Source organism: Manis pentadactyla, chromosome 16 (assembly GCF_030020395.1).
Source record: "Manis pentadactyla isolate mManPen7 chromosome 16, mManPen7.hap1, whole genome shotgun sequence".
NCBI classification, from domain to species: domain Eukaryota; kingdom Metazoa; phylum Chordata; class Mammalia; order Pholidota; family Manidae; genus Manis; species Manis pentadactyla.
In genome coordinates this window covers 18,757,592-18,774,847 of record NC_080034.1, presented here as the reverse complement: position 1 = coordinate 18,774,847, position 17,256 = coordinate 18,757,592, and the positions used below count along the sequence as shown (strand labels likewise).

Sequence of the window (17,256 nt, the reverse complement as noted above, 5' to 3'; positions counted from 1 at the left end):
ACCATGCTGATGGACTTGCAGAGAAATATGCAAGAACTAAGGAAGGAGAATTCAGAAATAAAACAAGCTCTGGAAGGACTTCAAAACAGAATGGACGAGATGCAAGAGACCATTAATGGACTAGAAAACAGAGAACAGGAACGCAGAGAAGCTGATGCAGAGAGAGATAAAAGGATCTCCAGGAATGAAAGAATTTTAAGAGAGCTGAGTGATCAATCTAAAAGGAATAATATAAGAATTATAGGTATTCCAGAAGAAGTAGAGAGAGAAAAGGGGATAGAAAACGTCTTTGAAGAAATAATTGCTGAAAATTTCCCCAAACTAGGGGAAGAAATGGCCTCTCAGACCACAGAGGTACACAGAACTCCCATGACAAGGGATCCAAGGAGGGCAACACCAAGACACATAATAATTAAAATGGCAAAGATCAAAGACAAGGACAAAGTATTACAGGCAGCCAGAGAGAAAAAAAAAGGTTACCTACAAAGGAAAACCCATCAGGGTATCATCAGACTTCTCAACAGAAACCCTACAGGCCAGAAGAGAATGGCACGATATACTTAATGCAATGAAACAGAAGGGCCTCGAACCAAGACTACTGTATCCAGCATGAATATCATTTAAATATGAAGGAGGGATTAAACAATTCCCAGACAAGCAAAAGTTGAGGGAATTTGCCTCCCACAAACCACCTCTACAGGGCATCCTACAGGGACTGCTCTAGATGGGAGCACTCCTAAAAAGAGCACACAACAAAACACCCAACATATGAAGAAGGGAGGAGGAGGAATAAGAAGGGAGAGAAATAAAGAATCATCAGACTGTGTTTATAATAGCTCAACAAGCGAGTTAAGTTAGACAGTAAGATAGTAAAGAAGCTAACCCTAAACCTTTGGTAACCACAAACTTAAAGCCTGCAATGGCAATAAATTCATACCTTTCAATAATCACCCTAAATGTAAATGGACTGAATGCACCAATCAAAAGACACAGAGTAATAGAATGGATAAAAAAGCAAGATCCATCCATATGCTGCTTACAGGAGACTCACCTCAAACCCAAAGATGCGCACAGACTTAAAGTCAAGGGATGGAAAAAGATATTTCAAGCAAACAACAGAGAGAAGAAAGCAGGTGTTGCAATTCTGGTATCAGACAAAACAGACTTCAAAATAAAGAAAGTAACAAAAGACAAAGAAGGACATTACATAATGATAAAGGGCTCAGTCCATCAAGAGGATATAACCATTATAAATATATATGCACCCAATACAGGAGCACCAACATACCTGAAACAAATATTAATAGAACTAAAGGAGGAAATAGAATGCAATGCATTCATTCTAGGAGACTTCAACACAGCACTCACTCCAAAGGACAGATCCACCAGACAGAAAATAAGTAAGGACACAGAGGCACTGAACAACACACTAGAACAGATGGACCTAATAGACATCTACAGAACTCTACATCCAAAAGCAACAGGATTCACATTCTTCTCAAGTGCACATGGAACATTCTCCAGAATAGACCACATACTAGGACACAAAAAGAGCCTCAGTAAATTCCAAAAGATTGAAATCCTACCAACCAACTTTTCAGACCACAAAGGCATAAAACTAGAAATAAACTGTTCAAAGAAAGCAAAAAGGCTCACAAACACGTGGTGGCTAAACAACACGCTCCTAAATAATCAATGGATCAATGACCAAATCAAAATGGAGATCCAGCAATATATGGAAACAAATGACAACAACAACACTAAGCGCCAACTTCTGTGGGACACAGCAAAAGCAGTCTTAAGAGGAAAGTATATAGCAATCCAAGAATATTTAAAAAAGGAAGAGCAATCCCAAATGAACGGTCTAATGTCACAATTATCGAAATTGGAAAAAGAAGAACAAATGAGGCCTAAGGTCAGCAGAAGGAGGGACATAATAAAGATCAGAGAAGAAATAAATAAAATTGAGAAGAATAAAACAATAGCAAAAATCAATGAAACCAAGAGGTGGTTCTTCGAGAAAATAAACAAAATAGATAAGCCTCTAGCCAGACTTATTAAGAGGAAAAGAGAGTCAACACAAATCAACAGTATCAGAAACGAGAAAGGAAATATCACGACGGACCCCGCAGAAATACAAAGAATTATTAGAGACTACTATGAAAGCCTATATGCTAACAAGCTGGGAAACCTAGGAGAAATGGACAACTTCCTAGAAAAATACAACCTTCCAAGACTGACCCAGAAAGAAACAGAAAATCTAAACAGACCAATTACCAGCAATGAAATTGAAGCGGTAATCAAAAAACTACCAAAGAACAAAACCCCCAGGCCAGATGGATTTACCTCAGAATTTTATCAGACATACAGGGAAGACATAATACCCATTCTCCTTAAAGTTTTCCAAGAAATAGAAGAGGAGGGGATACTCCCAAACTCATTCTATGAAGCTAACATCACCCTAATACCAAAACCAGGCAAAGACCCCACCAAAAAAGAAAACTACAGACCAATATCCCTGATGAACGTAGACGCAAAAATACTCAACAAAATTTTAGCAAACCGAATTCAAAAATACATCAAAACCATCGTACACCATGACCAAGTGGGATTCATCCCAGGGATGCAAGGATGGCACAACATTCGAAAGTCCATCAATGTCATCCACCACATCAACAAAAAGAAAGACAAAAACCACATGATCATCTCCATAGATGCTAAAAAAGCATTTGACAAAGTTCAACATCCATTCATGATAAAAACTCTCAGCTAAATGGGAATAGAGGGCAAGTACCTCGACATAATAAAGGCCATCTATGAAAAACCCACAGCCAACATTATATTGAATAGCGAGAAGCTGAAAGCATTTCCGCTGAGATCGGGAACTAGACAGGGATGCCCACTCTCCCCACTGTTATTTAACATAGTACTGGAGGTCCTAGCCACGGCAATCAGACAAAACAAAAAAATACAAGGAATCCAGATTGGCAAAGAAGAAGTCAAACTGTCACTATTTGCAGATGACATGATACTGTACATAAAAAACGCTAAAGACTCCACCCCAGAACTACTAGAACTGATATCGGAATACAGCAAAGTTGCAGGATACAAAATCAACACACAGAAATCTGTGGCTTTCCTACATACCAACAATGAACCAACAGAAAGAGAAATCAGGAAAACAACTCCATTCACAATTGCATCAAAAAAAATAAAATACCTAGGAATAAACCTAACCAAAGAATTGAAAGACTTATACTCTGAAAACTACAAGTCACTCTTAATAGAAATTAAAGGGGACACTAACAGATGGAAACGCAAACCATGCTCATGGCTAGGAAGAACTAATATCGTCAAAATGGCCATCCTGCCCAAAGCAATATACAGATTTGATGCAATCCCTATGAAACTACCAGCAACATTCTTCAATGAACTGGAACAAATAATTCAAAAATTCATATGGAACCACCAAAGACCCTGAATAGCCAAAGCAATCCTGAGAAAGAAGAATAAAGTAGGGGGGATCTCACTCCCCAACTTCAAGCTCTATTATAAAGCCATAGTAATCAAGACAATTTGGTACTGGCACAAGAACAGAGCCACAGACCAATGGAAAAGACTAGAGAATCCAGACATTAACCCAGACATATATGGTCAATTAATATTTGATAAAGGAGCCATGGACATACAATGGCGAAATGACAGTCTCTTCAACAGATGGTGCTGGAAAAACTGGACAGCTACATGTAGGAGAATGAAACTGGACTATTGTCTAACCCCATATACAAAAGTAAACTCAAAATGGATCAAAGACCTGAATGTAAGTCACAAAACCATTAAACTCTTGGAAGAAAACATAGGCACAAACCTCTTAGACATAAACATGAGTGACCTCTTCTTGAACATATCTCCCCAGGCAAGGAAAACAACAGCAAAAATGAACAAGTGGGACTATATTAAGCTGAAAAGCTTCTGTACAGCAAAAGACACCATCAATAGAACAAAAAGGAACCCTACAGTATGGGACAATATATTTGAAAATGACAGATCCAATAAAGGCTTGACATCCAGAATATATAAAGAGCTCACACGCCTCAACAAACAAAAAACAAATAACCCAATTAAAAAATGGGCAAAGGAACTGAACAGACGATTCTCCAAAAAAGAAATACAGATGGCCAACAGACACATGAAAAGATGCTCCACATCGCTAATTATCAGAGAAATGCAAATTAAAACTACAATGAGGTATCACCTCACACCAGTAAGGATGGCTGCCATCCAAAAGACAAACAACAACAAATGTTGGTGAGGCTGTGGAGAAAGGGGAACCCTCCTACACTGCTGGTGGGAATGTAAACTTGTTCAACCATTGTGGAAAGCAGTATGGAGGTACATCAAAATGCTCAAAACAGACATACCATTTGACCCAGGAATTGCACTCCTAGGAATTTACCCTAAGAATGCAGCAATCAAGTATGAGAAAGACCAATGTACCCCTATGTTTATCGCAGCACTATTTACAATAGCCAAGAATTGGAAGCAACCTAAATGTCCATCGATAGATGAAAGGATAAAGAAGATGTGGTACATATACACAATGGAATACTATTCAGCCATAAGAAAAGGGCAAATCCAATCATTTGCAGCAACATGGATGGAGCTGGAGGGTATTTTGCTCAGTGAAACAAGCCAAGCGGAGAAAGAGAAATACCAAATGATTTCACTCATCTGTGGAATATAAGAACAAAGGAAAAACTGAAGGAACAGAACAGCACCAGAATCACAGAACTCAAGAATGGACTAACAGGTACCAAAGGGAAAGGGACTGGGGAGGATGGGTGGGTAGGGAGGGATAAGGGGGGGCAGAAAAAGAGGGGTATTAAGATTAGCATTCATAGCGGGGTGGGAGAAAGGGGAGGGCTGTACAACACAGAGAAGACAAGTAGTGATTCTACAACAGTTTGCTATGCTGATGGACAGTGACTGTAAAGGGGTTTATAGGGGGGACCTGGTATAGGGGAGAGCCTAGTAAACAAAGTATTCGTCATGTAAGTGTAGATTAATGATTAAAAAAAAAAAAAAAGCAGTTCCTATGTGGTGACCTCTAATGAGTTCTAGACAATGATATAAAGGGCATATAAAAGTGCAGGCAAATGGTCTGTTTGTGTTTATACAGAGGATCAAAGCCTAATTTGGCTACCCCGAAAATGAACTAAGATACGATATGAAAAAGAACTTTCAACATTAGCACTCTCGGGAAGACTCATGACAGAAGATGATAAGCAAAAAAAAAAAAAAAAAAAAAAAAAACCCCAACAAAGATCCACGCACTGTCACAGGTGTAGATGCACTCATCCCACCAGTTCCTGGACTTGCCATGGGAATGATGGAGGAGATATTTAAGCTGGCCTGTGCATACAGTAAAACAATTGGACTGGATCTATACTGTTGGAACCCAACCAAGAATTAGGAGAAGTACAAATTGTAGCGCTCCAAAATCTTACAACCACAGACTATTTATCGTTAAAAGAACATATGGAATATGAACGGTCCCCAGGAATGGGTTGTTCTAGTTTATCTGAATTCTCTCAGACTGTTTAAGTTCAGTCGGACAATATCCACCATATCATAGATAAGTTTTCACAAATGCCTAAGGTGCCTAACTGGTGTTCTTGGTTTCACTGGAGATGGCTGGTAATTACAGGTATGCTTTGGTTAGGTAACTATATTCCTATTATGTTAATGTGTGTGCACAATTTAATTAGTCGTTTAAAACCTATCCATGCTGAAGTTACTCTACAAGAAGATATGTCAAAGAAATAATCAATCTTCCCATGTTTTCTTCCACCTGCTACTTCTATAGCTTTTCTTCTTCCTACCTAATCACAACCTTTAAATAGAACTCGTGCCACATGTCGAATTTACCGAGTATCATAATTCTTCCAAGTGCTAAAGACACCTCAAGACAAATGCTGGGCATAGAAGCCACAGGGCATAAATATGCAAAGAAGTAAAAAGCTAACCTTTTCAAACAATAAGGCTTCTCTCTCACTTACCAACTTAACATTTCCCTGTATGGCCCCGGAAGATGACTGGTTAGCCAGAGACGGGTAAGATTCCTCAAGGGAGGAACAACCTAAGACAGGCACAGTCGCAGGGGGCCATGTGGTGAGAAAATGGGGAGCAGCAGAGGTGAGGCTTAGAACCTCCCCCCTCATGTTCTGAGAGAAATCTTCTGCATACATGGATGTTTATTGCCCTCGTCTAGCTCGGATTAACACATAGTCTACAGGCACACACCTGATCATCTACATTTGCTCTCTTACAACACTAAACTCTGTTTTCTACCTTTATCTTGTATCTACCTACCACTTCAGCATTTTATTAAAAATAATAATAATAGAGAAATGTGGTATCCACATATAAATCAAGTTTAAAAATCAAATGAATATTCATATTTGAACTGACTGTGTATAGTTCATAATGCATGAACAAAACCGAAAGCTTCTGTGATGACTGCCCTTGCACTGTTCACCATGTAGCTTATTCACTATGTAAGAATTTGTACTCCATGTAAGAATTTGTTCATTATGCGTCAGAAGATTGGAGACTGACGAAAATTAGGCTTGGGGTGGATTAATGATTGTGCATTGAGTATTGACCCCCCTATACAGAAATTTATTGTGGTTAACAACTATTTGATCAATAAATATGAGAGATGCCCTCACAAAATATATATATATATATATATATATATATATATATATAAACACACTTCCAATTGTAAAATAAATAAGTAACTGGGATGTAATGTATAGCATAAGGAATATAGTCAAAATATTGTAACAACTTGGTATGGTGATAGCTGGTACCTAGAATTATCATGTATATAAATGTTGAATCACTGTGTTGTACACCTGAAACTAATGTAAAGTAATACTGTTGTCAACTACCATTCAATTAAAAAAAAATTAAATTAAATTAAATTAAATTAAATTAAATTAAATTAAAAAAATAACATTTTCAAAGATAATTTAGTGACACATGTGAATGATTGTGATATAATGCTAGGTAAAAAAAGCAAAAAAAAAAAAAGTTGGAAGGCTCATTTCTCAACAGTAATTATTATAAAGCTAAAATAATAAATATAGTGTGGTATTTACATACAGATAGCCATATACATTATGAAATAGAATTCAGAAGTCCACAAATGAACCTTTATATTTGTAGGTTAATTGATTTTTGGCAAGGGTGCCAACATAATTCAATGGGGGAAAAATTATAGTCTTGTCAACAATAGTGCTTGGACAACTGTATTATAACATATGCAAAAAAATGGAGTTGGACTGCATTTCAACAATATATCAAATTTAATATAAAATGGGTTGTAGACTTAAAGATAAGAGCTAATACAGATTTTACTTGATTTATGGTGGGGTTATATCCCAATAAACCTATATAAATTGAAAATATTATAAATTGAAAATGCATTTAACACACCTAGCCTACCAAATATCATAACTTAGCCTAGCCTAGCTTAAATGTGCTCAGAACACTTACATTAGCCTACATTTGGGCCAAAATCTTCTAATACTAAGCCTATCTTATAATATGTTGAATATCTCATGTAATTTATTCAATACTATACCGAAAGTGAAAAACAGAATCAATTGTACAGGTTCAGAATGGTTCTAAGTGTATCAGTTATTTACCCAGCATCACAAGAGATTATCACACCACCTATTGCTAGCCTGGAAAAGATCAAAATTCAAAACTGGATGTATAGTTTTTACAGAATGTATACTGCTTTTGCACCACTGTAAAACTGAAAACTTGTAAGTTGAAATATTGTATGTTGGGGCCATCTGTACTACAGAATTCTTAGAAGAAAATGCACTCATTTTGTGACCATGGTGGCATATCATTATGGTCTTCATTTGGGTCATATTTTCTTAAATATGACACCAAAATCACAAGCAGAAAATGAAAAAATAAAGACAAATGGGTTGCTATTGAAATAAAAACTTTATGCTTCAAAGTATAAAAAGCAAAAAGGCAACCCACAGAATGAGAGAAAATATTTGCAAATCATTGATCTATAAAGGACTTGTATCCAAAATATATAAAGAACTCATGATTCAACAATAATAAGAAATAACTATTAAAATTGGGTAAAGATTTGAATGAATATTCCTCCCAAGAAGGTATACAAATGGCCAAAAGCACATAAAAAAATGCCCAGCAGAATTAGTTTTAGGGAAATGCAAATCAAAACCACAATGAGATACATTTTCATTTTCATACTCAATAGAATGGTTAAAATTATTTTTTAAAAAAGAGAGACAGTAATAATTATTGGTGAGGATGTGGAGAAGTCAGAAACCTCATACATTGCTGGTAGGAATGGAAAATGATGGAGCTAATTTGAAAAGAGTTTAGCAGTTCCTCATAGTCCTAAAGAATTAAATTATATATATATTTGAGGGAATGGAAAGATATGTCCATACAAAAACTTACACATGGCAGTTCACGGTGGCATTATACCAGGTAGCCAAAAAATGAATTAAATTCAAATGTCCATCAATGGATCAATTGATAGTGGTATTTGTGTACAACAAAATATTATACAGCTCTAAAAGGAATGAAGTATTGATACATGGATGAACCTTGGAAACATTGTTAAATGAAAAAAGCCAGACACGGAAGGCTACATACGGTATGATTCTGTTTGTGTTAAATAATACAGAATATATGCAAATTTAGAGCCAGAAAGATTTATGGTTGGCAGGTATGGTAGGATAGGGTAATTCAGAATGATTGCTAATGGGTTTGAAGTTTCATTTTGGGGTAATGAAAATATTCTGGAATTAGTGATGGTGTGAAAATTGCACAACTCTGTGAATACACTAAACACCACTTAATTGTATCCCTTAAAGGATTAATTTATGATATGTAAATTATAGCTCAGCAAATCTGTTTTTAAAGAAGAAAGACCAAAATGTGACAGGTTTTTAAAAATTAAAAAGAAATTGAAAATGGAAGGAATATCTTTTAGAAAATTCTGCTGAAACTGTAGGGAAGGAAAAAAGGTTAAACACACAGCTTGACATGTCTTTGTAATAAGAGTATATAATGGGAACTAGCCACAGGTTATTTGTGACTAAAGCTTTTAAGGTCCACAGAAGTCCAGAAGCATGAGAGGGCCTATTTAGTGACAACTATTCATTGAATCCCAGTAAGTAAAGGGGACACCAATTTCTACAGAGAAGTGGTAATTGACTATGATGCAATCACGATGAGAGTCAGCAGATCTGGGGGTGGACAAAGGACAGGAGGTGTGGGGCTGTGGCTTTGGGGAGAGGATGGGAAATAGCAGTAGTAGTCGTAAGGGCTATCTGTAGAATTTGAAAGTAGAGTGATTTATTGTGATAATGAAGTCAAGAGATAGGACAAAGAAAATATTTATGAACTTCATCGTAAAAACTTAGCATGTGCATCAAAACTCTAAAAGACCAGTGCCACAGTCAAAAAACAAAAATTGTCAAGAAGTCATAGAGTTAAATGGAAAAAAGTCCGCTGGTCTGGGAGCACAATCACCCTCAAAGGGCACTGGATGTAAGGAACAAGAACAAGCCCCGTTGTCCCTGACAGACAAAGAAATACAAGGAGATTATTGTTTCAAATGAGACAGTGCCTACCAAGTACCAATTGCTCTTTATTACGGTAATATGGGTAACGAGTTAACAAACGTGGTTAGTAACGAAGTTTTCTTGCAGCAGGCATTTGTTACATACTAAGAAAAGAGCACCATCCAAACTCTCAGACCCTTCCTGCTGCGATTTCACACTTGGCTCCTTCTCGCTAAAATTCTTGACACGTCCGTTTATCGGCTCCTTTTCCACCCCACTGCCCGCTTCCCACCCCCACTGACTTCTCAACCCACTTCATTCTGTTGAAGTCTCATCACTACACGGCATCAGCTCTCATTAAAATCACCAATGATTTCCAAAACAATATTTTCCTAAAGACTTCTTGCTTGATCGTTTGCCAGCATAGAGCAATGTTGCTCATGGCTTCATTGTTCATATCCTCCCTTTCCAAGGACCCTCCGATCTGTCTCTCTGCTTCTTTTTCCTTTGAATCACTCAGCCTTTCTTCCCTGGCCATGAAATGGCTCTTTGCTAGGTCCTTGCATAACTCCATACCATTTTCTTAGGTGATCTCTTTCCCAAGCTCTTTTTAAGTGAGGTTACTTGCAAATTGTACAAATTAGGCTGGTCCTCTTTCCTCTCTGGTACACACAGTCATACATATACATATATACACATTATGTATATAGCTTTATTATAAACCTCAAAATCAGATGATATGATTCCTCCAACTTTGTTCATTTTTAAAATTGATTTGGCTATTCCAGGTCCTTTCCGTTTTCATAAAAGTTTTAAAAAGCAGTGTTTCTATGAAAAGATTACTGCTGTTCTAAATGGGATTGATTGCACTGAATCTATGGATCAATTGAGGGAGAATTGACATATTAACAATATTGTCTTCTAATCCATGACTTGATGTATCTCTTCATTTATGTAGTTCTTTAAAAATGCTAAGCAGTTTTCATAATTTTCTGTACATATATTTTGTCCACAGTTTTTTAAAGAATAAGAATACAAGTTTTTGCTATGAAAACTTGTGTTTTTTGAAATTTCATTTTCCAATTGCTTACTGCTAATATATAGAAGTACAGTTATTTTTTGCTTATTGATTTAGGGTCCTGCCTACTGTTAAATCCATGTACTAGTTCTAGTGGCTTTTTGTAGATTCCTTAGGAATCTTCTAAGCAATAATGTTTTCTCAGTAGACTCAATCTATATGCCTTTTATCTCTTTTTCTTGTCTTATTCTGGCTAAGACCTCCATAGGATGATAGCTAAAGCCTTTTAAGAAAGTTTCCTTCTATTACTAGAGTTTTATCATGAAAGAGTGTCGAGTTTTCCAATGCTTTTCCTTTATCTATTGCGATGGTCATATTTTTTGTCTTTTATTCTGTTAGTATGGTAAATTACACTGATTGATTTTAAATGTTAAACCAAACTGCATTGCTGGAATAAATCTGATGGATTTATTCAGCAAAATCTATTATCTTTTTTTTTTTTTTTTTGCTGGATTGATTTGATTTGATAAATATATTTTTAAGGAGGTTTTCATCTCCATTCATGAAGAAAATCTACTTCTGTCAGTGGTTTTCTCTGTTGTCATGTCTGATTATACTTTAACTGTAGTCTCATAAAATTAGTTGGAAAATATTAACATTCCTTTGAATTTCAGAGCCTGAATAAAATTGGTAATTTTTATTCTTTACTGTTTGTTTGCATTCATTAAGAATCTATCTAGCAAGGTTTGTAATGATAGTGTTGGTTTTAATAATCTTTGTTTTTCAAGGTATTTATCCATTTCTTTTAAGTTCTCAAATTTACTGGTTACTCATTATATTCTCTCATTCCCCTTTTAATGTCTACAGCATGTTTGCCTTTTGCTTCTGACTTCATCCTGTTCACAAATACATAAAACAGGCAGGTTTCAAGGTCCGGCTATTAACTGGGATTTCCAATAATCTACTTTTAGGACTAGACTAATGATTATTCAAGATTATGCATAATTCCTGAGGTTCAGTTAAGATCAGTAGTTTCTATTCTTAGGACTTTCTCTGGGCATAAACAAGTTATCAATGGGGACTTGCATGTCTCCTCAAGATAAGTACAGGATTAAACATCTTCTGTCCTTATGCAGATCATCATCTAAAAGAGGATATTATCACTGCTTTTTTGTTTGTTTTTTAATTCTGATTACAGGGATGATTGTCATATTCCCTATGGCAGTTTCTCTTCACAGGAACTCTTTCTGAGGGTTGCAGAAGGCATCAGATGCAGGATACTTTTTCTTTCCTTAAGGAGGGCATTCAGTAATAGAGTTGTAAAGTTTAAATGCCCTCTTAGAGATCATTTAGGAAACAGCCTGAGGTCATTTAGCAGACATTTATAGGGTTGCTCCTGCTAGAAGTCTTCTGGAACTTTCCAACATCCATTGCAGATTCTCCTGAGTTATTTTAAAGAAGGCTATCGAAAAAGAGACTAGCAAGAAGGATTCTCAGCTCCTATCTCCCATCAACTAGTGAGACACATAAGAAGCCTGAGTGGGGCCAACCACTACACCACCATGGGAAAAGTCAACCTACACGACAGGACATACAGATTCAGAAGAGAGATAACTTATCAACTGTTTCTCTATTTAAGGGCAAGTTTTCATTAACTTCATTTGCTTCTTTTCGAGAGAGAGAATAATTATGGTCAAAAGGAACATCCTATTTATTCATCTGGGTGGAAATCAAAGTAAAATGTCTTTCCCAAGTTAACGGTTATCGAACAGACTGAGTTCTTGTGATGTATAAAGCAACAGAATCCATCCAACATTTATTCTGTGAGACCACAGGGACACACCCGTCTGTCCTCGTATGTGGCACAGAGATAAAAGCAACAGCTAAGAATCTTTAGAGAAGACGAATAAGGAGTCTTAGAACAAGCACACAGCTATAGGGTGCTTGTTGGCATGTTTTCCTTTATAAAAAAAATTACACATGCTGAATTTTATTGTTTTGCTCACTAAACCCTGTCGATCTTCATGAGCTTGTAATTAAGAAAATATTATAGTTGGAGGGACTCTGTGCTTTTATCAAACAACTTTGAAAAGAAATGGAAAATTACACATTGTGTAACGGTGGTTACAAATTCCAGTTATTTGAAATGTTCATGTAAGGCCACAAGGGATTCTCAATGTTTTTGTGTGTATTTGGAAGCGTTGGGCCAAACTGCAAAAACTGGTTTCCAGTAATTCCATAACAGCAGATAATAAGCAACAGAGAATATTTCATTTATTTTTTATTCCATTCATTCAAAGCTTTGCTTTGGCCAAGCCTGAGAGAGTTAGAGCCTATCTTTCTGTCTAGCAGCAGATGGCAGTATTGATGCATGAAGAAGTCCATTCAGGGTTCTTTTGCAATTCTCTTCGTTTTTCCTACTCTTTAAGAAGACAATATGATTGTCATCCTTTTACAGCTCTTCTTTGCCAGTTGTTTTCTCTCTTCCTTTAGTTAAGAGGTATTTGTTTATTGGTTTAGAGCAGTTTTAGGTTTACAGGAAAATTGAGTGGAAGGGACAGAGATTTCCCCTATGCACCCACCTCCGCTCATATAATGTCCTCCTCATTATCAACATCCCTCACCAGAGCAGTACATGTGTCACAACTGGTGAACTTACACCGACACATCATAACTTCCCCAAGCCCACAATCTACCTTATGGTTCCATCATTCATTTTATGGGTTTGGACAATGTAGCCAAACACACTGTGTAATGTATGATGACTTGTAACAATCATTACAGTATCATGCAGTGTTCTCACTGCCTTAAAATGATCTGAGTTCTGCCTATTCACCCCTCAGTCCCCCAGTCACCACCTCCCAAACTCTGGCAATGCTGATTTTTTTTCACTGTCTCCACAGTTTTTTCCAGGATTCATACTGCTGGAATTATGCCGTATGCAGCCTTTTCAGAGTGGTTTCTTTCACTTAGTAATATGCACGTAAGTTTCTTCTGTGGTTTTTCATGGCTGAATTGCTCATTTCTTTTTAGCGCTGAATAATATTCCATTGACTGGATGTATAACTTCTCTTTTTATAAAACGATACCTTTTCCATTTGCAGCTCTTCAGACCTTGACAAATTGTGATGCTTCAACTTCTTTTTTCCACCTTAAACTCCTATTTGGCACTCTACTTTATTACTCAAAAACATTCTCAACTCAGCAAACACTGAGGAAAATCAGGCCCTCAAACCTCCCAGATCAAAGGCTTCTGGGACAGTCTCCTTACTGTGCTTTCTATTTACTTCTCCAAAGTGGAACTTTCCGAAGTCAGATAGCAATAAAGGGTCTCCTCTGCTCGTTTCAGATCCCTGGAACATCATCTGTAGTTCAGAGAAAATGGAAGCCCCTACAGCCTGTTTCACAGCCTCGAGGGCCAGGACAGCAGACCAAGTCCAGGATTAGCGCTGTGGCTGCTGAAATAAAGCAGATCCGAGCCAGACGGAAAACAGCCCGGATGCTGATGGTTGTTCTTTTTGTGTTTGCAATTTGCTATCTACCAATTAGCATCCTCAATGTGCTAAAGAGGTAAAGCTCTCCTATTATTTGAAAATGAAGTGATCTGTCCTTCCTTGGTACTTAATTAAGAACTTCTTTTTTTAAGTCAGAGTAAAAACTAAACCGTCAGGCCAGATAACTCAATGTGTTGTTACCACCAGGTAACAGCCTTTTAGACCGCTCAGGCGCTAAATGCTGTTGGCTATACAAATTCTCTGTTGAATGGCAGACGGAAAACAGATGTTCCCCTGACTTCTTCAAACTAATTGCAAAGCTTTAGATGCAGAAAAAGTTCTAATACAAAAAGGTCCGTTTATAGCTCAGTGTTCTTTTTTGATCAGAACAAACAGATTTTCTAAAACTTTTCCTCAGACACAGAGAATCATGACAGTCTCCTATCGGAAGGATTAAAAGGGAGAAGAATGTTTTGTTAGCATCCTAATTATAATTAAAGGTACATTAGCGAACACACACACACACACACAAATGGAATCACGCCACATACCGTGTTTCGAAGGCTTCCACAGAAAGAAATCCATTCTCTAAAGGCACTGAATCAAGTTCAGGATGAATACTAATAAAAATCAGCACAAAATTTTTGAATGAGAGAAAGTATGTATTGATGACGCAGTAGACACATTATTAAGTTGAAACAACAGAGCAGCACAAACAGTGATTCAGGGACGGTGGGAATTATCATCTATTGGAATTATAACCGCTGCATGTAGACTGGTCCCAAGAGAATAGTGACTCTGTTTATAATAGTCTTCAAACTTGAACTAGGATTGCTCCTCCCACTTTCCTCTGATTCAAAGTCAGTGTCATATTCCTCACAGCTGGGGACTCTGGAGAGAGGCAGGTTTATTGAGGTCACACAGACTCAAGGTGTTATAACCAGCTGCAGAGATTTCTCCTTCTGTTTGCCCTTCTTCTGGATTGCTTAGTGACTTTTTCAATGAAGAAGAAATGGGAAATGAACTTTTGTTCGGGAACATTATTTGTTACAGACACAGCCTGAAATGTGTGCAATGGTCAGCCATTTATGACATTTAGATACATGCCAGCTCACAAGAAAATGAAAACTACTTTGCCCTCCACATCTTTCTATAATTCCTTTTTTACTTTTTTTGACTACAGAAATCCCAGCCAAATTTATAATGATCTTTTGCTAGATGGGTGTTTTCTGCTTTTAAGGACTTTGTAAACATGGTATGACGCTGAATAAAATTTCCCGTTTTTCCTTTTTCTACTTTTATTTTAGTCTGCCTAAATTCAATGAAAATTAGATTTCCTGTTCTCTTCTCACTTGGATTTCCCACAGCTCAGCACCTACATTTGTCCTTTAACTAGTTTCAAATACCTACTTGTCCATAATATTCCTCTTATTCTTCTGACATACTTTCTTTTCCAATAAAAATAAATGGCTTCCTAAGGAGGAGTCTATGTTAAACTTAGGATATTTTCAGCTTTTGGCGACTTCTGCTCTTTTCCACAAATTTTTTTTTAAATTTAAATAACCTTGAAAAGTGTTTTTCTCATTACCCCACCCATCTTCTTCAAATGTTTATCTGTTCGGCCTTGCCTGTTACACTTGGGTTTTCTTTCTCTTACAAATACATTCCTAAATTCTGCTCCTTGAAACCTAATTTTTTTGTCTGATTCATCAAAAACCAACTTCTTTAAAGCAATTCTGTCTTGTCTAGGACTTCAAAGACAACTGTGGGAGAGAGTTATAACATGTTATTAATTCCATTTGTGCATGTTGTTTAACTCCACAGTGTATTTTTATAAAACTCTCATACCCCACAGTGCATCACTTTATTGCAGGAATGTATTTCTGTCATGGGCACAAAAGACACAATCAAAGATGGAGCCTGTGGCAGGAAATGCATTATAATCTTCAGCCTGTAAGTTTACTGGGTACTTGCAAGTTACTGGCTATTGCCTAGTTAATAGAATTTGATAGATGGGGTATTTCTAAATATGGAAGAAAACTTAAACATGACCTTTGAGGATATAAAAGTGAAATCTTTTTCAGAGCTTAAAATAATAAATAAAAATAATAAAACTTATGAATTTTAACACAGTACCAGAATTTTTGCCTAGAGAAAACGAATTTCACTAGTCGCAGAACAAGTCCCAGAAGCCAAATTTCAGCAATGAAGTTGATGAAATGTGGTGCTTTGATCAATGCACAAATGAAAATCAAAAGAAGTACTTACAGACTGCAGTTGGGAGCACTTTTTAAACAACACACAAAAAATGGAATATTAGCAAACATTGTGCAATGGCATTTAGAAATGAAATGCAAGAAGGGAGATGATAGACAGATACTCAATTTCTGAACTCTTCCCCACAAGAAATATTATCACATTTTCTGTTTACTGGACAGAAAGACCCTTCTATCACCTGATTTGGCTTTTGATTTACTAATTGTGCCCTGGAGATTGTGTTCAGGCACTAAAGTTATAATAAAGCCACTGTAGTGCCCTAAACCTGTCCGTGGTCAATGCTTTCATAGCCCTTCTACCCAGGGCTTTGTTCACCCTTGCATTTAATTATTTGAAAGGTACTTTCCAGAATCACACTGGATTTTCTGTTGTTGTTTGTTTTCCTACAGAGTATTTGGGATGTTTACCCACACTGAAGACAGAGAGACTGTGTATGCCTGGTTTACCTTTTCACACTGGCTTGTATATGCCAACAGTGCTGCGAACCCAATTATTTATAATTTTCTCAGTGGTGAGTTTTCAACTGATTCTTCCATTTAAACCACCATCCTAACCAAAGGTGTGGGGTCAATGGCCAGAAGTTTTCAAAAAACCACTCTTGAATTTTATAAAGAGTTTACTTGCTATATAATGAGATTTTTTTCCCCCTAATGTATCTTGAGATTTTTTCCCCTTATGGGAGGGAACACATTACCTGCCTCATCAGAGAAATTTATCTAGGTCATTTTCCCCGTAAAATTTAGAAGAAATGTTGACATAGGAGGAAAGTGAAAATTGTGAGAATTGAATAACCATAGAATCTTGCTTATCATACATTAAAATTATGATTTACAAA

At 36.7% G+C, this 17,256-nt stretch overlaps 1 protein-coding gene across 1 annotated transcript in view; it reads left to right on the top strand.

Moving 5' to 3' along the window:
* The window catches only part of HCRTR2 (hypocretin receptor 2), a 101,191-nt gene that overhangs the window by 80,813 nt on the left and 3,122 nt on the right, over window positions 1-17,256 (top strand). The window contains exons 5-6 of the mRNA XM_036916328.2: window positions 14,000-14,220; window positions 16,811-16,932. Coding sequence (XP_036772223.1) covers window positions 14,000-14,220; window positions 16,811-16,932 — 343 coding nt within the window. The remainder of the gene's footprint in view (window positions 1-13,999; window positions 14,221-16,810; window positions 16,933-17,256) is intronic.